Genomic DNA, 23,194 nt, shown 5'->3' with positions numbered 1-23,194 from the left:
AACAGGTTCAGATGGGGAGCAAGAAGGACCAGGGTGGCCTTTGATCTTAGGGGCTATGCCATATTCAAGTGTGTGCCACTGGAGGTTGAGGTGCAAAAAGGGAAAGAAAAATACAGCGATCATGAGCACACATTTGGTGATTGTTTGTCCAGGTGCGATCACTTGGCAGTGGACGGTGCAGCCTCTGGACCCCTGCCCAGTGGCAGTGGGTGGGCTCCGGGATCTTGGGTTCATGTTCATCCCTGGGCTTCCATCCCCCTCCTTCTGCCCTGCCCGCCCTCCCACCCCCCTACTGGCTTCCCCTGATGGACATTCCCTCCCTTGTCACTCCTGTCCTAGCTTACTTATCACTGTTTCTTTCTAGCCAGCTCTCTCCCTTGTAATTGCCCTGACGGCTCCCATGGGCGGGGGTCCTGTCACCTTCACACGAGAACCCCGAGGGCCTGTCTATCTACCTTGGTCTTCAGAGCATCTCCCACCAGCCTGCCCCCATGCCCACCAGCACTTTGGACTCGGAATTGCTCCCAGTTGGACTGTGTTCCATCCCATAGCACGCCCACGCCAAGGTGAGGTCACTGGTTGCCACGTTTCAGCCACCAAGGCTGGACACCCCGTGACTGACTCTTCTAATCATTTGTGGTGTCCAGCCATCGCTTGTACAATCAAACTCCCTCACCAGATCTTTCTTTCCTGTTTCTGTGTCCCAAGTCTCATGATCTCTTTTGCTATCCCCTGCCTTAGCTTTGGTTTGGTCACTGCCCTTCTAGCCTCTCCCTAAATTCTACTCTTTAGTATAAGTAGTCCTCTTGGGGTGGGGTATGGGTTACCCTAAGATTTTTTTCATCCTTCAGGAGATAAATTTAGATGCCCCCTCTTCCAGGAGGTACTCCCAGATTGCCTAATCAAAACAAGTGTTCTTCCTCTCAGCCTTGAATTGTACTTAAAACACAAGTGAGAGAATTGTACTTTCCTCTTTAATCCCTTGTTTTCAAGTGGATAGGCTCAAATCTTAAAAACCTCCCATCTCTTCTTTTGCTTCCTCATTCTTTCCTGCCCATCCAAACCCAAGACACATTTCTTCATTGGCTGGTCTTGTTCAGGAAGAGACAAGTTTAGGGGAGGGGAACATCAAGGGAGGTGAGTAAGATGTGCTTCTCTACCCCTGAACCCCCATCGCCAGCCCATGAGCAGCATGTGAGCATGGTGAGGTGGGAAGGAGGTGGGGAGTTCCCATGTGTGGTTGTGAAAAGTATATGCAATTGAATTAAAGCCAGTATTTCTTGAACATGAGAAAGTATATGGTAAGATAAGGCCATATAAAGTCAGACAATGTATCAGAAAGTCAAATATGTATCCAAGTTATAAGCATTACAGACTTCTCATTCATTTCCTAAATTACTGAGAAGTGGAAGAGGCAGGCATCTCCAACAGTAAGATGTCCTGGGAAGTGGGCTCCATGCATGTGGCATGGGTATTTCATGGAGATGTTTAGAACAGTGGGCAGCCTGCCTCCTGGCTCCAACTGGAATGGTTGTGTCACGTTACAAGGGAGGAGTCACCTGCTATGGGTGGAGTCAGAAGTGGACATTCATCGTCCCCTCCCTCCTCCTTCCAGCCAGGAGGACGCGTATGTTCATAAATCCATAGGCGGGTTGGAGAGCAGGACAGTGACAGCCCAGTTTTTGTCAGGACTGTCCTTGTACACGGAGGGGCAGTGGGTCACCAGGGGTGTTAACTGGTTTCTCAAATGTGGCATCTATTGTCACCTTAAACAAACAAACAAACAAACAAACAAACAAACAATATTCTCTTGCTGTTAGGAAAAATGGTAGTCTAATAACTTAAATGCAAATCCATTTGAAAACAACACAGTAAAGATCAAAGTAAAGTTCCCTCAATTCCTACCAGTGCCTTTTAAAAAAACTTTATCAGTTTGGTTTTATTCCTTCTCTACATTGTTACTAAGTCCAAGCTCATACTGCTTGCCACAGGACAGGCCATCAAATTGAGAAATGAATTGCTGTTATTTGCAAAGCGGGCAGACCAAGAAGGTGGCGGACTCCTGCCCCAAAGAACCATTTTGCCTGAGTTAGAGTTGAGGCTTCTTTTACACTAAATGAGGATGTGAAGTCAAACATTTCCTGGTCCCAGTCAGTCTCTGGAGAGGAGGTGTTTGTCTCTTTCTCCCTGCAGTCATTCACAGGTGGGCCTAGTCAGGATGTTTCCTGTGAGTTAAACAAAGGTATTTTAGCTTAATGCTCACTATCTGGGAAGCAGGGTTTCCAGAGGTGGGCCATTATTTATCATTTAAGCTTACAGGCAACGTCTGTTTAGTGGTTAACTTGAAGCAAAAGCAATAGAATACAAAAGTTAAAGAAACAGATCCACTATGGAGTCAGATTTGTTTTGCACATTACAGTTGAAGAGATTTATAAATACGCTGTTGAAAAACCTTAGCCATTGCAGAGACAGGACCACAACTGGAGAGGGACCGTGAGTGAGGCTGAACTGGTGGGAGTTCTGATACATTTCAAAGCATAAATTATTAACAGAATGTTTCTGAGCAGGAGTCCTTGAATCCAAAGAGCTACACGAAGGTAACAAAGCATCTTCAGGCAACAACATGCTTTTCAACTGCTTAAAATAATTCCTGTAAATCCTGTAACTCAGTTATCTCCTCTTATTGGAATTACTTTCTTAGTAACCTTAAAAACACAACTAGTACAAATAAATAGATTATCAGCCTAAACAACAGATCAAAAATGATGAAGTGAGCTTAGAATTTTGTTTACTGCATGTCTTTAAATAAAATTTGTCGCTAGTCACTTTAATATTTCCTTATTTCTTCACCCCTGCTTTGTACTGTTTTGCACAAAAAAGGCTCAGATAAGAACTGCAAAGCTCAGCAGGACTAATAATAAACAGGGTTAACTGATTTTCCCAGAAGAGGAAAGCTAATCATAGAACAGATCTTGGAAATTATTTAACACTTTCACTTTACAGCTGAGCAAATAAGAGGCCAAGAGTTGAGGGCTTTGGTGCAGAAAAACCAGCGGCAGTGCGTCCCTTGAAGACTCAGGCCCCCTTTCAGCTCGGTCCCCTGCCGCAACTCCCTGCCCCATCTCAGAAGAATCACACTGTTTCCCACCAGTGGCCCTTGAACTCTTGAACCCTTGGGGGCAGACCCCTCAGGACACCTGGCACTCAGCAGATCGGAAGGGTGGTTGTCATTCCTGTGGAGGGTCCCACCTCGCGACTGTAATGGGATGATGTGGACTACATGTTTTCAGGTTTCCCCACATTCTGATGTGTTATGCATACCCTCTGTTGGACTCCTTTCACTGTGGTTGGATTTTAAGCAGTCTTGCTCTGCATTCTTTTCCTGTGAGATAGTCTTTTTTTCAGTTGGGCTCCCCTGGCAGCTCCTTCTTTTTCTCAGATATGTGTATTCTGAAGCTGAGTGTGGTTTTCTAGTTGGCTGCACCCTGCGAGGACCGCGCCCCCGGGCAGGGAGCCGTCTCCACTCCTGCTTCTGTGCAGAAGAAGGGGATTGTCTGCATTAGCTTTCTCCTGCTGTGTGACGAGTTACTATAAACTCAGCAACTGGAGACAACTCTGCTGTGTGCTGTTAGAGTTTCCGGGAGCAGGATGCAGGCGCGTGCTGGCCGGGTGCTCTGCCCTGGACCTCGCCTGCTGTGGTCCGGGTGTTAGTCCACATCTTGTCTGAGGCCTGGTCCTCCTCCAGGCTCACTAGATCCTTGGTGGAGTTTCGCTCGGGTACTGGTCAGCCTGGCCCCTGCTCTTGCTGGCTGAACGCCAGCGCCCCCCTGGCTCTGGCCATGCGGCCCCTCCGCTGCTTGCTGCAGTTTCGTGTCTGACTCACCATCTCTGCTTGAGGTCCAGTGTACAGGTGCCCCAGTTGACTCGGGAGGACCAGCAGGGCACGTCCACCAGGGCTGAGGGTCGTCTCAGAATCCTGCCAGCAGACAAGGCAGCCCCTGTACTCAGAAGGAGTATCATCGGGCACACTGCACAGGGGGCCGCTTGTTAAAGGGTACTCTTGCCTGGAAAATCCCATCGATGTAGAAGCCTGGTAGGCTACAGTCCATGTGGTCGCAAAGAGTCAGACATGACTGAGTGACTTGACTTTCACTTCACAAGCAGATGCATAGTGTCTAAACCTTGTGTCTCGGGTGGATCCCCTGGCCCCTGGCAGAGTGCAGGTGCCTGCCTGGTGGAGGTTAGAATTCAGGAGTTCGCAGGGTGCCCATGGGTGGTGTACACTCGTGAGAAGTGTACAGAAGGTGTACAGAAGGGTGGTTGCGTGTCCTGTCCAGCCTAGACAGCATCCGCCGTGACCTGAGGAAACAGAAGCCGGTCCTAAAGCATCTAGCTGCTGCTTCTGGCATCAGTGCTCTTAGGAGGCTGTATCACTGGGGTTCATTTCTGTCTTCCCTGCAGTGCTTCTCGTGTGGACAGAGGGGTCTGTGGGGCGCAAGCCTGTGCAGGAGGCTCCCGGGGCGACGCCCGGAGTCCCCTGGCCCCTGCTGCCCCCCTTCCTGCTCTCCCGGCTGGGGGCCCCCCAGCGGGAGTCAGGGAATGGACGTTGTCAGGTGCTGGTCGGCTCGCGCTGCTGTGACAGCGCACAGGCGGGGCGGCTCACACACCAGAAGTTTATTCTTGTTCTGTCTGGAGCTGGATGTCCCAGATAAGGCGCTGACAGGACCGAGGCCTGTCTCCCGAGGCCTCTCCTTGGCTTGCCCACGGTGGTCTCGCCGTGTGCTCATGTGGTCCCCCGCACAGGCATCCCTCGTATCGCCCCCTTTTAGAAGTGCTTGCTGTTGGACTGGGGCCCTGCCCTGTGAACTCATTTAGACTCAGTCACTTCTTTTAACAACTGTATGTCCAAATAGAGATGCTGGGGCTACTTACATATAATATGTATGTTATATGTATTGTACCTGTTATATATGTGTAGATGTACACGTGTAATGTGTAACATGGTGTATACGATATACAGTGTATGTTACTACATGATATACCTATAATGAAAATGAGTAAGAGTGGCACAGGCAGGGATGTTAACCAGGTCAGCGTGGGGTGCAGGCTTGGTGCTGGAGCTCCCGCTGGAGCAGTCGGCGGGGCTGTGGGGCTTGCACGAGGAGTCTTGGTCTGCCGAGGAGAAGGGGCTCTGTGCCATGTTCGGCCCCAGGTGCCTCCTGAGCCTGGGTTTCCTGGGTCCCTGTGAGCTGCAGGGCCTCTCTCCTTCAGGCCCAGAGTGGCCTGCTGCTCGCCTTGCATTCATGCTTGGAGGTGTGGGGGCTGCTCCTGCCAGGACGGGCAGAGGTCTCACCGTTGCTGTTTCCAGGGCAGGGGTGGTGAGGGCTCCTCCAGACTCAGAGCCTCCACAGTAACTTTGAGAAGTTGCTGTTTTAAAGATGTGCTCTGCTGCAGTGGGCAAGCTAATGTTCTAAGATTTCAAGGCAGATGGACACTGACTTCATGTTTGATGAGTTCTGTAAATGGAGTGTGGTGAAGATAAACTGAGCCGAACGGGGTCCTGCCCCGCCTCCCTGCATTGGTGGTCCCACCCCCGCCATCCCCAGGGCAGGGACCCGGTCTCCTGGCAGCTTCTGTCACCCTCGGCTGTCCAGCTCGCTGAGAGTGTACTGTTGCCTCGGGGACAGCACAGGGACATAGCTTCTGGATACTTTCTCCAGGGAAGGACACAGGCCCTTCAGCTGCCTCTGTGCCTTCTGTGGGTAGCCGACAAAGGGTCCTGAGGAGGAAGAAATACCAAGGAGCTAATGTTAGAATGTTTCTAATGGTAGAAAGTCAAAGTCTGACCTTCAGAAGAGAAAACAGGAACAGTTAGGTGATGTTTCATCTCTCAGTCCATTGGAAGGCGGTCAGACTGTGACAGCGAGCGAGCAGTGCCCTTGGGCGGGCTGGCGGACTGTCCAGCTGGGAGACGCTCATCTGAACAGCCTCCTGGCCTTGGAGGGACTGCAGGCCACAACCCCCAGGGGGCGCTGTCTAGTGCTTTGGTCTTGCATTTGGTTTTTACTTTTTTTTATTTCAACAAAGTCATGTTTCCAAAAGTAAAAGCCATTAAGAACAAGTAATAAACATGTACAAAAAATAGCAAGAAATGAGTTTCATAAATTGCAAAATAATATCTTACAATTTAGATAAGCTGGTCAAGTATTATTTGAATACACATCATGTTTGATAAAATTACATTACCTTTCTTCCTCTTTTAATATTTGCGTGTACGCCTTGCATTTAGTTTTGAGGACAAAGTTGTATCTAATTTGTTTTTGTTGGTTCTGTAGCAACCAAACGACTGTGCTCATGAATTAGAGGAATGCAAGAAAACAGAAGCTTTACAACAGCTTCTTTAGTTTTCAGCACCTGGATCAGCTGATGCTAGGAGCCCCTGGGCATTTGCCATGGGTGCCCTCAGAATAAAATAGAAGTCTGACACTCAGGACTGGTCGCCAGAGTTCAGGAGTCGGGTGAGACCCAGACTCACTGCTGAATTGATCTCTGGGAGCTCAGCTGATGAAGGTCACGTTATGAGATGGGGGCCAGTGAGAGAGTGAGGGTGCAAGTGGAATGTGTTTTAGGGCTCTTTATTTTCCTGACAATATAGCCCAGAGGGTTTTTTGATGCAGTTTCCTCATGTAGAATGACATCTTGAGATAGAGTCTTGGTTCTCTGCTTATTTATAAATGTGAACAAGACTGCCTCCAACAAACTCTTAAAATGTCCTTTGTAGGATTAATGAGCTTAATTTTCCAGAGTAAAAAATCTAAGCAGAAACATACACATAATGTTTTCTCGCTGGTATCTGGTAACCAGTGGTAACTAACAGATGCTGAAAGCTGACTGTGGTGGCAGTGTTCTGATTGATTATCCAGTTCATCTTGAGTGACATGGGGAGGATCCGTTTGTGGGGGCTCCATCCTGCAGATGGTGCAGAGATTCTACTATCTGTCTCTGTGACTTTGTCTTGTGTTGGGACCTCACAAAAGTGAGATTGTGTAATAGTTGTCCTTTCATGACTGACTTATTTCACTTGGCATAATGACCTCCAAGTTCATCCATTTTGTAATGAGTCAGAATTTCCTTCCTTTTCATGGCTGAATAATATTCCACTATATTCCTTTGTGGCTCAGCTGGTAAATCCACCTGCAATGTGGAAGACCTGGGTTCAATCCCTGGGTTTGGAAGATTCCCTGGGGAAGGAAGGGCTACTCACTCAAGTATTCTGGCCTGGAGAATTCCATAGGTTGTATAGTCTGTGAGGTCACAAAGAGTGGGACAGGACTGAGTGACTTTTACTTCACTTCACTTCATGTGGATTTTTGCTCATCTCTTCATCTATTGTTGGGCATTTGGGTTGTTTCTACCTTTATGCTATAGGGAGTAATGCTGCTATGAACATGGGTAGGCAAATATCTATACAAGTCCCTGATTTTAGTTCTTTAGAGGTACATACCTAGGAGTGGAAAATTTAGTCATTTTATTTTTTTAATTAAGTAATTAATTTTGACCAGGTAATGGCAGTGGGATCCCAGTTCCTTGACCATGGACTGAACATGCAGCCTCTGCAGGGAAAGTGCTGAGTCCTAACCACTGGACCACCAGGGAAGTCCCCAGTTTAATCATTTTAAGGTGAACAATTAAGTGGCATTTTGTGTGTTCAGAGTTGTGCAACCATGACCACTATCTAGTTCCAGAATGTTTTAATCACCCCAAATGGAAAACTGTACCCAGTAAATAACTTCTCATCTCCCTAACCCCTAGACGGTGGCAACCACAAATCCATATTCTATTGCTATAGATGCCTGTTCTAGATATTTCATGTAATTGGAGTTACGCTGGATGTGGCCTTCAGGAATCTTCTTTTTAAATGCTTCTCTTTTCAAAATAAATAATTTTTGGTCGCCCTGGGTCTTTGTTGCTATGTGCAGACTTTCTGTAGTTGCGTCTGTGGGAAGGGGAGGTGTTCTTCATTGCGGTACATGGGGTTCTTGTAGAGCACAGAAAACTTGGTCATGGCGCACTGGCCTAGGTTGCTCTGTGGCATGTGGGATCTTCTTGGACCAGGGATTGAACCCGTGTTCCCTGCATTGGCAGGCGGATTTTTACCTGCTGTGCCAGCAGGGGGTCCTCAGCACTTTTTATTATGGAAATTTTCCACATGCCAGAGGGTGGCACAGAGTGTTCACCGAGCTGCGTGTGCCCGCCACCCAGATGAGGCCTCAGTTGAGCTCCGCCAGCCTTGTTAACGGCCGTGTCTTTGCCAGGGAGGAGAAGCAGTACGTGAACCGGTTCTGGAAAGAAATCCGCGTGGGAGACTTCGTGCGCCTCCGCTGCAATGAGACCATCCCCGCAGACATCCTGCTGCTGTCCTCCAGCGACCCCGATGGGCTGTGCCACATCGAGACGGCCAACCTGGACGGGGAGACCAACCTGAAGCGGCGCCAGGTGGTCCGAGGCTTCTCTGAGCTTGTAAGTGACCTGGCGCGTCCGGGAACCTTGTGCCACCTGTCTCCTGCATGGGCCTCCATGCCTCTGGGCGCATTCGCTTCCTGTGAGAGCAGCTCCACCTCTGGGGTGGGGCCCAGGGTCTGAGCCTTGGCTTCCTGTGAGAGCAGGTCTGCGCCTGGGGTGGGGCCGAGGGCCTGAGCCTTCACTTCCTGTGAGAACAGGTGCACACCTGCGGTGCGGCCCAGGGTCTGAGCCTTGGCTTCCTGTGAGAGCAGGTCCACGCCTGGGGTGGGGCCCAGGGTCTGAGCCTTGGCTTCCTGTGAGAGCAGGTCCACGCCTGGGGTGGGGCCAAGGGCCTGAGCCTTCGCTTCCTGTGAGAGCAGGTCTATGCCTGGGGTGGGGCCGAGGGCCTGAGCGTTCACTTCCGGTGAGAGCAGGTCCACGCCTGGGGTGGGCCCAAGGGCCTGAGCATTCACTTCTTGTGAGAGCAGGTCCACGCCTGGGGTGGGGCCCAGGGTCTGAGCCTTGGCTTCCTGTGAGAGCAGGTCTGCGCCTGGGGTGGGGCCCAGGGTCTGAGCCTTCGCTTCCTGTAAGAGCAGGTCTACGCCTGGGGTGGGGCCGAGGGCCTGAGCGTTCACTTCCAGTGAGAGCAGGTCCACGCCTGGGGTGGGGCCAAGGGCCTGAGCATTTACTTCTTGTGAGAGCAGGTCCACGCCTGGGGAGGGGCCGAGGGCCTGAGCATTCACTTCCTGTGAGAGCAGGTCCACGCCTGGGGTGGGGCCGAGGGCCTGAGCATTCACTTCCTGTGAGAGCAGGTCCACGCCTGGGGTGGGGCCGAGGGCCTGAGCATTCACTTCCTGTGAGAGCAGCTCTGCCTCTGGGGTGGGGCCCAGGGTCTGAGCCTTGGCTTCCTGTGAGAGCAGGTCCTCGCCTGGGGTGGGGCCCAGGGTCTGAGCCTTGGCTTCCTGTGAGAGCAGGTCTACGCCTGGGGTTGGGCCGAGGGCCTGAGTATTCACTTCCTGTGAGAGCAGGTCCATGCGTGGGGTGGGGCCCAGGGTCTGAGCCTTGGCTTCCTGTGAGAGCAGGTCTACGTCTGGGGTGGGGCCGAGGGCCTAAGCGTTCACTTCCGGTGAGAGCAGGTCCACGCCTGGGGTGGGGCCGAGGGCCTGAGCATTCACTTCTTGTGAGAGCAGGTCCACGCGTGGGGTGGGGCCGAGGGTCTGAGCCTTGGCTTCCTGTGAGAGCAGGTCCACGCCTGGGGTGGGGCCAAGGGCCTGAGCCTTCGCTTCCTGTGAGAGCAGGTCCACGCGTGGGGTGGGGCCAAGGGCCTGAGCCTTCACTTCCTGTGAGAGCCGGTCCGCGCCTGGGGTGGGGCCCAGGGTCTGAGCCTTGGCTTCCTGTGAGAGCAGGTCTACGCCTGGGGTGGGGCCGAGGGCCTGAGCATTCACTTCCTGTGAGAGCAGCTCTGCCTCTGGGGTGGGGCCCAGGGTCTGAGCCTTGGCGTCCTGTGAGAGCAGGTCCACGCCTGGGGTGGGGCCCAGGGTCTGAGCCTTGGCTTCCTGTGAGAGCAGGTCTACGCCTGGGGTGGGGCCGAGGGCCTGAGTCTTCACTTCCTGTGAGAGCAGGTCTGCACCTGGGGTGGGGCCCAGGGTCGGTGGCCCACCGCCCGCGGGAGCCGTGACTACCTGGGTGCGGGGACTACTGGGAACACTTGGGCCTGGCCGACTGTTGGCGCTCATCCTCCTGTTACTCTTGTTCTGACACAGCAGAAGTAGTGACCTGGCCGAAGCATGTAGCTTTAGGAATTCCTGTCCTCAGGGGTGTGTCTGGATTCACCCGTATCCACCTGTGTCCATCTGTGTCACCGTCTCTGACTGGATCCTGTCTGGGAGGAGCGTCAGTCCAGCTCAGAAATGCTCGGCCTGTGAGGACTGGGAGGTAGAACGGGGGCCCGGGCCCAGCCCCAGTACCCACCAGTAGCTGGTGGCTGAAAACTCAGCCTTCAGGAGGCTCCCTTCTCTGTCGGCCCCCAGCTCTGTGCAGAGGAGACAGGGTGCCGACCCCAAGGACCGGCAGGGAGCGTGATCAGGATCTCGGCGGCCCTTATTCTGACACTGCACTGCCTGTCTGTGCATGTGGGCCTCGCCATCAAGGAAGGAAGGTTTAAGAAGCGCCTGAGATGATGCGCTCCTGCGTTTCAGGAAGGCCGCCACTGTGGGGCATGGGGGGACCTGTCTCTTCCTCTGTTGTTGCCCTGTCTTCGTGAGCCCCTACAGGGGAGCCAGGCCTTAGAGTCAGCACTGAGGGGTTCTGGAGCAGCTGGCATCTTTTATAGCCTGGGGTGTCCCTGGGGCACTGTTGGTATCTGCGGTGCAGTGTTCATCGTGCAGGGTGGCCTGGAGGCATCCCTGGCTTCTGCTGTGAGTGTCCGGGCCCTTTGCCCTTGGTAGCTGTGCCCACCTCGACACACTTGCAAAGGGCCAGACGGCCCCCACACCCTGGGGCCCCCACTGGCCCAGGTGGCAGGACTTTCTGAGCCTGGCGCTCGCTCACCTCCTGCGGACCCTGACTTCCTCACCATGTCCAGACCGTTGTGCCGTTGCTTCCATCCACCGCCCTGATTTCCTTGTTTCAGGCTCCTTTTGTGCCAAGAATGGTTTTGTGAGTTGCTTCAGATCTTTCTTACAATGAGGCAAAGCATACATAAACATTAAAAATGGTATTTTTTAAAACGGGATTGTCTCCTCCCAGGTCAGAGGAGTTGATGGCAGGGCTCGCTGGGGACCCTCGGGGCCCAGCACTGGCCTGTCCAGTGCACTTTAGCTTCCGCATTGATCGTACTACAGGGTTTGGTAGTAAGTGCGAAGGTCGAGCTTCCCCTGCCCCGTGTTCCTCTGCTCTGAGGCCACCTGACTCCTGGGCCTAACCCAGGTCCCCAAAGCCCGCAGTTCCCCAGCCCTCTCCAGGGTCCAGCCCAGCATGGTAACCACCCCTGAGGTCAGCAAGGATGGGCTTGGGTTGGAGGGAGGCAGTGACCACACAGCCTCCAGCTCCATTCTGGCGGAGCAGCCAGTGTGTGCAGAAGGTGTGTGTAACATAAACGGACGCACCTGAGTATCTAATGGATGAAAGCTCAGACACTGTGGGATGATCTGGTAAAACTGCAGAACTGGAGAGCAGAATGGATCTGTTTAGATGGCAAGAGGGGCAGAACCAGGTAGGTGCATCTCCTTGGTCAGCTCTCCCGAGTGACTTTCTTGTTTCCTATCATCTGGTTTGTTCAGCTGCTACACCCAGTAATATCTAAAAGCCTTCTCAACCCACTTTTTTCCCAAACGAAAGCTGGAACACCTTACTGCTCGCTGGTGCTTTGTACAAATGTGTAATTTGTAAGATGAATTGGATGTTGAAATTCCAGGATGGCCACAGACAGATGCATCCTTGACCTACCTGCATAGGACTTGTGTGTTCCTGAGAAGGCTAGTGGAGCTGAGCCTTAACCTGATCAAAACGGCCAAAATTAGGAACCTGAACCATTTTGATATATTAAAAAAACATTCTTTATTAGCACCCAGATTCTCAATATGCACACTCTAGTCCCTATTATTAGTGTATTTCTTCTCCTTTCTGTTTTTTTCACCCCTTCTTTTCCTAATGTCCAGAGGCATTTTTCTGGTACCTGAATTTTTCTTTATGCAATATTATTCTGAAACATATGAACTGCCCCATGGAAACCTGACATTTGGAAAACCAAGGTTCAGCTGTAACACTACAATGCCAGGAACATTTCAGTCCTGTGTATTGAGGTGAGATTTTCATGGATGGAGTCAGCTGGCGTCTCAGGCAGGTGAAAAGCGTATTCCTGTCCAATACACAGTAATATAGTCCCACATTGATGACAGCTCTGTTAGAAGTGGAGGCCCCTAGGGGAGTTTAAATTAGAGCTATTTGAAAAACTTAGGTGAAGAATAAGAGAGGGCCTTGACTATCATGCAGGGTCTGGGTGCATCCACCCCGAGGTCTAGTGAGGAGACAGAAACCACACCTGATTTAGGGCAAGTTTGATGTAAAGAAAGAATTCCCCATGGGGGTTGCATAGTAAGAAGTAAAGTGACTCCCCAGAATGCAGAAGAGCTGACAGAATAGCCAGTGGCCTGGGGCTGAGACAGCGTCCAGAGAAGAGGCCCTGAAGCCGAGCCTTGTTCTCCTGGCCAAGTTCGTGGCTGTCCCTCGTGGGATGGTAGGAAAGCTACTGAGGGCTGTCCCAGGGGGTCAGCCCTCACGGGGGTAGGGAAGCCTTCCACTGAGAGGTGTTGGGCATGGTAACTTTAGGATGCTGGGGCAGGTGCCAACGCTGAGAGGTGCTGGGCATGATGCCTTTGGGATGCCGAAGCAGGTGCCATCCACTGAGAGGTGCTGGGCATGATGAGTTTGAGATGCCAGGGCAGGTGCCATCTGCTGAGAGGTGCTGGGCATTATGCCTTTGGGATGCTGGGTCAGGTGCCATCTGCTGAGAGATGCTGGGCATGATGCCTTTGGGATGCTGGGACAGGTGCCATCACTGAGAGGTGCTGGGCATGATGACTTCACGATGCCAGGGCAAGTGCTGGTGGAGTCGGGTGCTGGGGATGCCCCCCTCTGTGTGTGACTCCTGCTGCTGCCGTGAGCGACTGCCACAAGTGACTTTCTGGACAGCAGCCCTGGGGGTCCCAGGCCTGTGCATGAGAGGGGCTCAGGACGGGGTGCAGGGGGCAGCAGAGCAGGAGCCCTTGTCCCCCGAGCTGAGAGTCCTGGAGGACAAGTGCACTGAGTGGACGGCTGGCGCCTCCCTCATCCTTGCTGACGATGAGAGAGTGGCTCCTCTTCCCACCCCTTCCAGTTTCTGAAGTCGTTTATGAAGAGCTTGTTTGCCAGGAAGGACACCGAGAAAGAGGGAAGTGGTCCACACGCCATAGGGTCTGGGCATCTAAGGTGGTGGGCCTGGCCCCGAGAGGACCCAGGCCTGCTCGCCAGCAGATGCTCGGCACTGAGCAGCGAGGAGACGCCCTTGAGGGGACCGGCTGGGAAAGGGCCTTCCAGAAGGCCGAGGAGGCCTCCAGAAAGAGGCCGTGAACCGCATTCTGAAGGCGAGGATGGGAGGGTCTGGGAGCCAGAGAGTGTTTTAGGCAGTGACACAGGTCAGATGATGTCTCAGAGGTGGACACAACATTGTATTTACTGAAGAATGTTCGCCAAATCGTACAAAATTCAGAGGCTGGAAGCCCAGCATGATGGGAGTGAGGCGGGGTGGTGCACGTGTGGCCTGCCCAGATCCCCGGGTGAAAGGACAGAGCGCCCAGACACCTCCAGCCACCCAGGCGTCTCAGCTCTGGAGAACGAAGTGTAGGTATTGGCACTTCAAAATAAACATTTGGTTTAATGTTGGGGTCATGGAAGTTCCCTTGTGGTTAGGACTCCATGCTTTCACTGCAGAGAGCCCGGTGGTTCATTCCCTGGCTGGGGAACTAAGATCCTGCAAACCAAAAATGAAAAATGAAAAAAAAAAAAAAAGAAGTTTGGGTCAAACTGTCAAATTGGGATTATCCACAAAATAAAAGGGACTCCAAGGCTGACCATGAGCTGTCCCAGCAACTCACATGTTCCAGCTTCCTGGGAGTCAGACCTTACCGTGCCTCTCCCGTTCATAGTGGTGCAAACATTTCCAAAACATATTTTAAAATATAAATTGTGAGGTAATGATGTTGTACGTTTTTATAGACAAGAAACAGAACGGGAAGTCAGGAGATTCTACCAAGGCCCGCTCCTCCGCCGCTTGACTCGGGAGAGTCTGGCGCCCCTGGCTCTGGCCGCATGGACTGCTCCAGCCCCATCTGTTCTGGGCATCTGTCCCTCCATCTCGCACGTTCATCCAGGTCTTGCAGTCCTGCCTGTGCAACTGCATCTGTGATATTTGCACAGTCAGTTCGGCAAAACGAGAAATTCCTTAGGCTGATAATTTCACAGCGATCATTTTTTTTTACAGGCTCACTTTTGTGATGTTTCAGTCTTTTAGCAAACATTTACTGAGCACCTACTATATGTTAAATGCCATTCTAGGCACCCATCAAAACAGGCAAACCTCCTTCCCCTCGTGGTGAATAAGGAAATCGCGCAGAGGTGGACCAGAGCTACTATCGGGGATAAAGCAGCAGTCGGGGGCCCCACGTGCCCGGTGGTGGAGTTTGGCAGAGGGTGGAGCCCCGAGGCACAGAAGGCATATTGGAATCAGGGAGGGGCTGTCCAGGAGGGGACTTCATGTAGGCTAGTTTCCTGGGAAAAAACATTCCTCTGGTTTGTCTCTTGGATGGACCTGTGGGATCATTGCTCACACCCACGGGGCCATCTGCTTCCTGCAGTGTGGAGCGCTGATTGCGAGAGCTGTAGGAAGAGCTGAACCCACGAGCCTGCCCAAGTTCGCTCTGCCCAGGCGTGTGTGGGTGTGTGCATATGTGTGTGCATGTGTGCCTGGCACGTGCTCTTGATGACATCAGTGTGGAATTTCCTAGGCTGGAAAGTCTGAGAAGCACTACCTTAAAAAGTAGTGCTTTTTAAGTATACACATAGTTAAATATACATGTATCCGTCCTCCCCCCGATGTCCAGACGGGCACGGATCCTAATCCTAAGTCAGTGATGTGGCTTTCCTTCCACTTATGCACATAGATGCGTCTAAAATCCCACCAGCATTGGGTGCCAGGCTCTCTCAGGCAGTGGCAAAGCTGAGTCTCCTTTAGGAGGGAGAGGCAGTCCTCCCCTAAGCTACTTGATAAAATTCAGGAGCTGAGGAGGGTATCCAAAATTCCAAATATGACGAAGCAAAATTAATATTTTTTGTTTCTACCTACACATGCTCCCCAAATTATCTCTACGGTAGGAAAACTAGGGGTGAAAAGGTGGTTTGTGATATAGTTCTTGCAACAAAATTTCTTTTTCCTAAGCTTTTCCAATAGTCTTCAAATTAGCTACATTCTCTGCTGTGAGACTGAAGAAGGAAACTGTCTGTCATCAAAGTGGAAAACAAAGACAGCTGGCTGGATGTGTTAATTGGATCAGTTGATGTCAAGCCTTAACAAAAAGATTCATGGTTTTCTTTTACCATGAAGTGTACATTAAGCTCATAATATATTCTATGGGACTTTTTTTTTTTAATGCTTGTCTATAAGTTGAGCTTTATTTTTTTGAAAACTTTTTATTTTGTATTAGGCTGTAGCTGATAAATATTGTGATAGCTTCAAGTGAACTGTGAAGGGAACTCAGCCATACATATACAAGTATCCATTCTCCCCAAACTCCCCTCCCATCCAGGCTGCCACATAACACTGAGTGGAATTCCATGTGCTGTACAGTAGGTCCTTGCTGGTTATCCATTTTAAGTATAGCAGTGTGTCCATGTCCATCCCAAACTCCCTAACTATCTCTCTGCCCATCGTTTATGCTGGCAACTGTAAGTTTGTTCTCTGAGTCCCTTTCTGTTTTGTAAGTGAGTGATTTGTGTCATTTCTTTTTAGATTCCATACATATAAGGGATGTTGTATGATATTTGTCCTTCTCTGTCTGACTTCACTTAGTATGACAATTTCTGGGTCCATCCATGTTGTTGCAAATGGTATTATTTCATTCTTTTTAATGGCTGAGCAATATTCCATTGTATATATGTACTGTGAGACATTTTTATTCTCAAATTTAACAAGCACATACTTTTGTTAAAGAATATTAAATAGGTAAGAGGAAAGACTTTGAGAAAGAAAATTATTTTGAGAATAACTATATTTGGACTCAAATTTTAATTCTAGCAAGTATGGATATTCAAAGCAATTCAGTTAGGTAGGTAATATAATTATCTGAGACACACCATGTTTTACAGTATCAACTGTATTTGATTAATGGGGAATGTCAATTTGGTTGTATAATAAGATGCTTTGGTTTCTAATCCTGGTGACTTTGCCATGTATTTTTTAACTTGAACCTGTGGTCTAACAAAGCAGACTTTACAGAGAGTGAAGCACTGTAATCTTAATGAAAACAGGTGAATGCCAGGAAATTGATAACATAATGCTTATGTGGAGGATTAATCATAAAAGATCTTATTACAGTATATAAAAACTTCAACATTGTCTTCATTTAAATTTGTGTTTTTTGTTTGGTTGGAAGTAGTTATTATTCTAGGAAAACGATAACTAAAGCTATAAGGTTTTTGTTCTCTTTATGGTGGTGTACAATGTGAAGTTTCTTTGTGTGTTTTCATTGAAAAAATAATCTATTTTCAGTTTTTCTAAATGTAGTTGAATTACATCAGTGATTGAAAAAAGTTTGAGGCTGTGTGTGTGTGTTTCTGGAGCAGGAATTTCTTTACCAGCAGGAGCTGGCAATGTGAGATATTTCCATTTGTTATAAGTTCCTCCTCATAAGTGAATATGAATGTGTATGTAGGCATGTGTGTGTGTGTGTAGGCATGTGTATGTGTCTGAGAGTGTGTGTGTGCAAAGTGTGTGTCCCAAAGAATAAAGCAAGATGATCTGAGCATGTCCAAGTTACCACTTTTGACTATCTTCGAGGAGAGGATTAAAAGATTCTTTCCTGGACTGAAATGTAGTGTTCCAGCAGCGTGTTGACCTATAGGAGCTCACTCCTGAGGAGCCTGGGATTTTCAGTCTGATTGTCGGGCATCTCTGTTCCCTGAGTACATCAGGCAGTGGGTGCCCAGGCAGCCCCATCTCTGCACAGTGCGCGGTGAGGCAGGCTGTTTCTTGATGGGGTGTCATACCTGCGGTCTCTCCCTTTCCTTGTTTTCTGAGAAGAGCTCCTGACAAGAGGAAGGTCCCTGCTCCCACAACATGAGACCAGTTGCCACAGCATTTGAATTTGTGTTAGCCTCCTTTTGTTTCTGAATGTTTAAGCGTCTAGTTCCTCATTTCAAATAAAAGCAAAAATAAACAAATGGGACCTAATTAAACTTAAAAGCTTTTGCACAAGGAAGGAAACGATAAGCAAGGTGAAAAGACAGTCTTCAGAATGGGAGAAAATAATAGCAAACGAAGCAACTGACAAAGAATTAATCTCAAAAATATAGAAGCAGCTCATGCAGCTCAATTCCAGAAAAATAAATGACCCAATCAAAAAATTGGCCAAGGAACTAAACAGACACTTCTCCAAAGAAGACAAACAGATGACTAACAAACACATGAAAAGATGCTCAACATCACTCATTATCAGAGAAATGAAAATCAAAACCACAATGAAGTACTATCTCATGCTGGTCAGAATGGCTGCTATCCAAAAGTCTACAAACAATAAATGCTGGAGAGGGTGTGGAGAAAAGGGAGCCCTCTTACACTGTTGGTGGGAATGCAAACTGGTACAGCCACTACAGAGAACAGTGTGGAGATTCCTTTAAAAACTGGAAATAGAACTGTCATATGACCCAGCAATCCCACTTCTGGGCATACACACTGAGGAAACCAGAATTGAAAGAGACACATGCACCCCAATGTTCATCACAGCACTGTTTACAATAGCCAGGACATGGAAGCAACCTAGATGTCCATTGGCAGACGAATAGATAAGAAAGCTGTGGTACATATACACCATGGAATATTTCTCCGCTATTAAAAAGAAACATTTGAGTTCTAATGAGGTGGATGAAACTAGAGCCTATTATACAAAGTGAAGTAAGTCAGAAAGAAAAACACTAATACATATACATTAACACATATATATATATGGAATTTAGAAAGATGGTAATGATGACCCTGTATGCAAGACAGCAAAAGAGACACAGATATAAAAACAGACTTTTGGACTCTGAGAGAGAAGGCAGAGGTGGGATGATTTGAGAGAATAGTATTGAAACATGTATATTATCATATGTTGAACAGATCACCAATCCAAGTTTGATGCATGAGACAGGGTGCTCAAAGCTGGTTCCCTGTGATGACCCTGAGGGATGGGATGGGGAGGGAGATGGAAGGGGGGTTCAGGATGGGGAAAACATGTACACCCATGGCTGATTCATGTCAGTGTATGGCAAAACCACCACAATATTGTAAAGTAATTAGCCTCCAATTAAAATAAATTTTTTTTTAAAAAAGCAAGGAAACCAATAGGGAAATATTGCAATAATCTAGTAAAGAAATGGTAATGGCCTAAAAATAGAACAGTAATTGTGGAGATGAATAAGACCAGTTATACTTAGGAAATATTTAAAGAGCAAGATCAATAAGAATTTGTGATTAATTAAATGTGGTTTATTTTTAAAAAAGAGTCTAGTTCCTCATTTCAGCAAGAATTATAGGGGAAGTTATATAAAGCCTTCCGTCTGTGTGGGCTCCTCTGTGGAAGGCAGTGCTAGGTTCCTGCACTGGTGAGAGTGCTTCTGAGCGTCTGGCCCCCCATGCATGAGGACAGAGCAGGGTCCACATCCACCTCTGCAGGGTCATCGGGGTTCCCCAGTCAAGAGAAATTAAAAGAGGCCAGACACCAGACCACTGACGGGTGCAGGGCAAGCTGGGCCCAGTATGTCGGTTCCTGTGTCGGGGGGGGTGGGGGGGTTGTGTCCAGGGTTCAGGCTGAAGTGGTAGCACAGGTGGTTTGCCCACCCCGTGGTGGTGCTGTGTGCAGGGGGCAGGAACAGCACCCTGCTTTTGTCCCAACCCCGTGTTTTGCTGCTGGCTCTTTAGGTGTGGCAGTTGATTGGTGGGGTTTTTTGTTTTTTTGTTTGGTCTTTTTGCATCTTGTCCATAATTTGTCCCAACTGTGCATGCACACAGTTATTTTTGTAACTTACAGTTTCTTGATATTTTGTAGCTTAAGGAGGCATTTGTTCAGGTGCAGGCACTGCAGCAAAGGGTCCCAGGCCCCAGCCTGTCTAACTTGCAGGGGGATCTGTCTGTAAGGGGAGGGGAGCTGAGCTGCACTGTCACCCGTTTAGGTGTGGATGAACCCATGCTCTGGACATCTAAACTGGGTTTAAACCATATTGAGATATACCGCGGCATTCCCAGTGGTGCCGATGAGTAACCTGTGCTGCAGAAGACACTGGGATTCGACCTAGCGGGACTGATGGGTGTTGTCACCCAGCTGAGGTCAGGCAGAAGTTTGTTGGTTTCCAGTGGAGCTGCTTGCTAGGTAGCAGCTGTGACTGGATGCCTTCCCCCTGCTCCCCACTGCCCCCTCTAAAAGTGTATCTTTGCTAACGACCAGGAATCCTCCTCTCTCTTCCAGAGAGCGGGCTCTGAGCTACATCTGTGTGGGTTTTCGTAAGTTTAGAACTGGGCCTAAGCTTCAAAATCATTCTTTGTCGTACGCACACACACACCTAATGCTAACGCAAACAGAAATATCTTTGTGCGAGTCTTGTGTCTGAGAAAAAAGGAAAAAATTTACTCTCACGTGCTTGTGACAAGTGACTTTTCAGCAGCTCCTCCTGCTGGGGTGATTAGATGTGAGTCCTTTAGGGTGGTAAAGAAGGGCAGCTTCAAAGGCCTGCAGATCTAGGTTTGTTTTGCAAGGAACTTCAAACGGCTGTTGCAGTCATCCGGCCTTGGTCGAGCATTCTGGAACCTTGACCATCAGGCGGGAAGTCTTATGAGGACAGACTTTGTGAGGCTGCAAGGGCGAGACTGAGGGATATCCGCCTTCAGCCCTTGAGACCCCCTGCAGGGTCCTGAGTGTGGCGCCCTGCGTGGACCCTGTGGGCAGGCTCTGCAGGCTGAGGTGCGCAGGGAAGTTGTGTCTGTGGGGCGGGGACCTGGAGCTTGGGTAGGACTTTCCTCTCAAGTCCCAGAGAGACCAGAGGCTCGAGGGGACTCAGATTCAGGGAGGGGCGCCATCCTGCACACCGTGCCCCCGGGAAGCTGGGAATCCATGACGGCTGCCTGCCCACCTGTGGACAGGGGATTCTGGGCTGGCCCCCGCAGGTCCCGGGACCGGGGCCAATGGTCAGTGGTCAGAGAGCTGTGACCCTTCCCGTAAGGAGCCCGCCCAACCCTGCGTGGTGGCCCCAGCAGGCTCTCCCCCAGCGCTCAGTGTGTGCCAAGCCTCTCAGTCACTGCCGCTCCTGATTCTCTCGAGGGAGGTGCGGGGACCCCTGTGGCACCCAGATCCCCATGTGGCACACAGCGTGGCCCTGTCTCTTGGCTTAGCGCGGGCAGAGGGCAGGCGGGGTGCAGGGCTGCCCCCGGGGAGCCCAGGTGGTGGTGGGGAAGGTTCTGGATGAGGAGGCCTGGGCTGCGCTTTGTGCAGCCTCTGGGTTGGGGTTGGGGGCAGCGTGGCCATGCTCGGGTTGGGCAAGGTGAGTCTGGGGTCCCACGGTGGCACCACCATACAGGGCCCAGCTGGGTTTTCTGCCGGGTTTGGAGCATGTGCTTCTGACTCCACTCCTGTGGCTTGACAGGCAAAAAAAAAAAAGAAAAAGACATTTGCTTTTATTCTAAGCAGAGGCAGCTGTTTGTTCCACTAACTGCACCTTTCAGAGAGAAGGTCCGTGCTGAGTTGCTGTGGCAGGAGCAGGCGGCCTGGACATCCCTCCTTCTCGCGACCCCGAGGAGCCCTCTGCCCCCCACGTCACAGCCCCTTCACACTGCACCCAGTCCCAGGCCGGCCACATCCCGGCCGTCTCTGCTAGCGCCTGCGGTGCCCACTGGACTGACCCTTCCTGAGGGCAGAGAGCCGCCCTGGCCTGAAGCTTCTGTAGCGCCAGGCCCGACTCCTGCTGGGAGGCAGCCCCTCACAAGGTGTCCCTTCCATGGGGGCACCCAGGGCCCTTCGCGTGCATGCGCGCAGACTGTCCTGTCGGGTCTGTCCTGAATACGTGCCTCTGAAAGAGAGCAACTCCCCTCCCCTCCACGGGGGCTCTCAGAACTGGGAACTCTGCCAGCGACGTGCCTGGGGCGGTGGTCTCCACAGCGCACTTTGCCAGCACTGAACCACTTCCCACACTTTCTACTCTGGTGACTCGGACCCCCCCGGGGGTGCACGGGACCCCCAGCACTCTGCCTGCCTGGGCTTGGAGGGAGCCACTGGGCTGCTCTGTGCTCCCCGAGGTTCCCAGGGCCCTGAGATGAGAACACTGCCTTCCTCTCTCGCAGAGGAGGCGGCGGGTCCAGGGACTGGGTGGCCTCGTCCTGGCTCACGGCCGGCCCTGCAGCCCCTTCCTGCACCTCTGCGGCTCCTGCGCTTGGCCTGCGGGGGCTGAACCCACGCTCCCCCAGTGGTGCCTGGCGGGCCCGCTCGCATCTTCCGGGTGCGACAGCGGGTCCGTCACGTCTCTCCCCTGAGGTCGGCCCTGGGCGCGGCGGCGGCTGCGGTGCAGGAGCGGGAGTCACAGCCAGGTGACCTTGCAGCCCTCACCCTGGCACTCCTCTCGAAAGCCCGTGGCAAAGCAGGCACTTTGGGGCATCGCAGAGAAGTTAAGGGACAGCTCCCCAGGCCAGAACCTCAGGAAGGAAGCTGATCATGGTCCAGATACCCGACTAGAGTGTGCTGTCTGGTGGAGCAGCCGGGCTAAGGAAACTGCTGATGCCAAGAAGCCAGGGGCAGAATGCGCGGCGTGTTTGTCTGTATGTCTGTCTGTACAAATGCACAGATACAGGAGACAGAGGTGTGCACGCACGCTTGTATCTGGGGGCTCCACTCAAGGTTTGATTGGTGTGAGTTCTGCTGCTTTGATGTTTTGGCGAAACCATGGCCAGGTGTTTTGTCACACGAGGAGGCTGCGGCCTGACTGAGGCAGCCGAGGTGCCGCCTACTCTCCCGGCCTGGCGCCCCCCGCCCTCCCGCCCTGCCCGCACTCCTCAGGGGCGACCCCAGGCCTGCGCTCCTCTGCGTGTGTCAGCCCTGCTTGCCCTGTTCCCCAAGACTCTCTAAGGAAAACCCAGTTACAGGCGAGGCGGGCAGGGCTGGGGTGGTCGACTGCAGGCTCCAGCCCCTCAGTCCATGGAGTAGAAGTGACGCTGACCTTCCGTGGCCTGTGAAGCAGTGTGTGTCTTCCTGACACGCCAGCTTTTCACCTGACGGGTGGTGGCTGGCTCTCCCCACCCTGTCTTCTGACTCAGAGGAGAGCCCTGCTTTAGGAGGGGCCACGGTCCTCAGAGGGGCTGGGAAGGAGCATGCTGTGGGCAGTTGGTCCACGAAGGCGGCCTGGGCAGGCTGGGCTGCAGGGAGCGCTGTGGGGAGCAAGCTTTGGGTTCTGCACCTCCTGGCTGGTGACCCAAGGGGCTCATGGGGTCTCTCAGGCCTCAGTTTCAGCACCGGCAAGATGGGCGCCCCATCAGGGCCTCCTTCCCTCCTGGCCCTGCCCGTGGCTGCCCTGGAAGGCCTCTGAGGGGGGCAGGTGCAGCCCCTGTGGGCCTCTGTGTGCAGAAGAGCCTCATAATAGACCCAACATGTCTGTCCCAAATGGGAAGCATTACTTTGGGCTCAGTGAGTCCAGAGCAGCAGGAGAAAGCTGGAGAGCTGAGTGCTGGCAGGGGTTGTGTGGGCCTCTGTGGAGCCCTGGGTGCAGTGTGGAGTCCAGGCCTGTGGGTCTGGGATGCAGCCCTGCATCCCTGCCTCCCCGCTTCAAGAGCACAGGAGAGGGCTGGACACAACCAGCATCCCAGGGGCTGCTCCTGACCCCCTCACAGGGCAAGGCTACATGCTTCTGAGGGGAAGACCCAGTT

At 51.5% G+C, this 23,194-nt stretch overlaps 1 protein-coding gene across 1 annotated transcript in view; it reads left to right on the top strand.

The window, feature by feature from the left end:
• The window catches only part of ATP10A (ATPase phospholipid transporting 10A (putative)), a 181,477-nt gene that overhangs the window by 66,090 nt on the left and 92,193 nt on the right, over positions 1–23,194 (top strand). Inside the window, 1 exon segment of the mRNA XM_065906625.1 lies at positions 8,316–8,520. Within this exon segment, the coding sequence (XP_065762697.1) occupies positions 8,316–8,520 (205 nt within the window).

The sequence above is a fragment of the Muntiacus reevesi genome, chromosome 15 (assembly GCF_963930625.1).
Source record: "Muntiacus reevesi chromosome 15, mMunRee1.1, whole genome shotgun sequence".
Classification (NCBI taxonomy): domain Eukaryota; kingdom Metazoa; phylum Chordata; class Mammalia; order Artiodactyla; family Cervidae; genus Muntiacus; species Muntiacus reevesi.
This window is presented reverse-complemented; position numbering and strand designations above follow the sequence as displayed.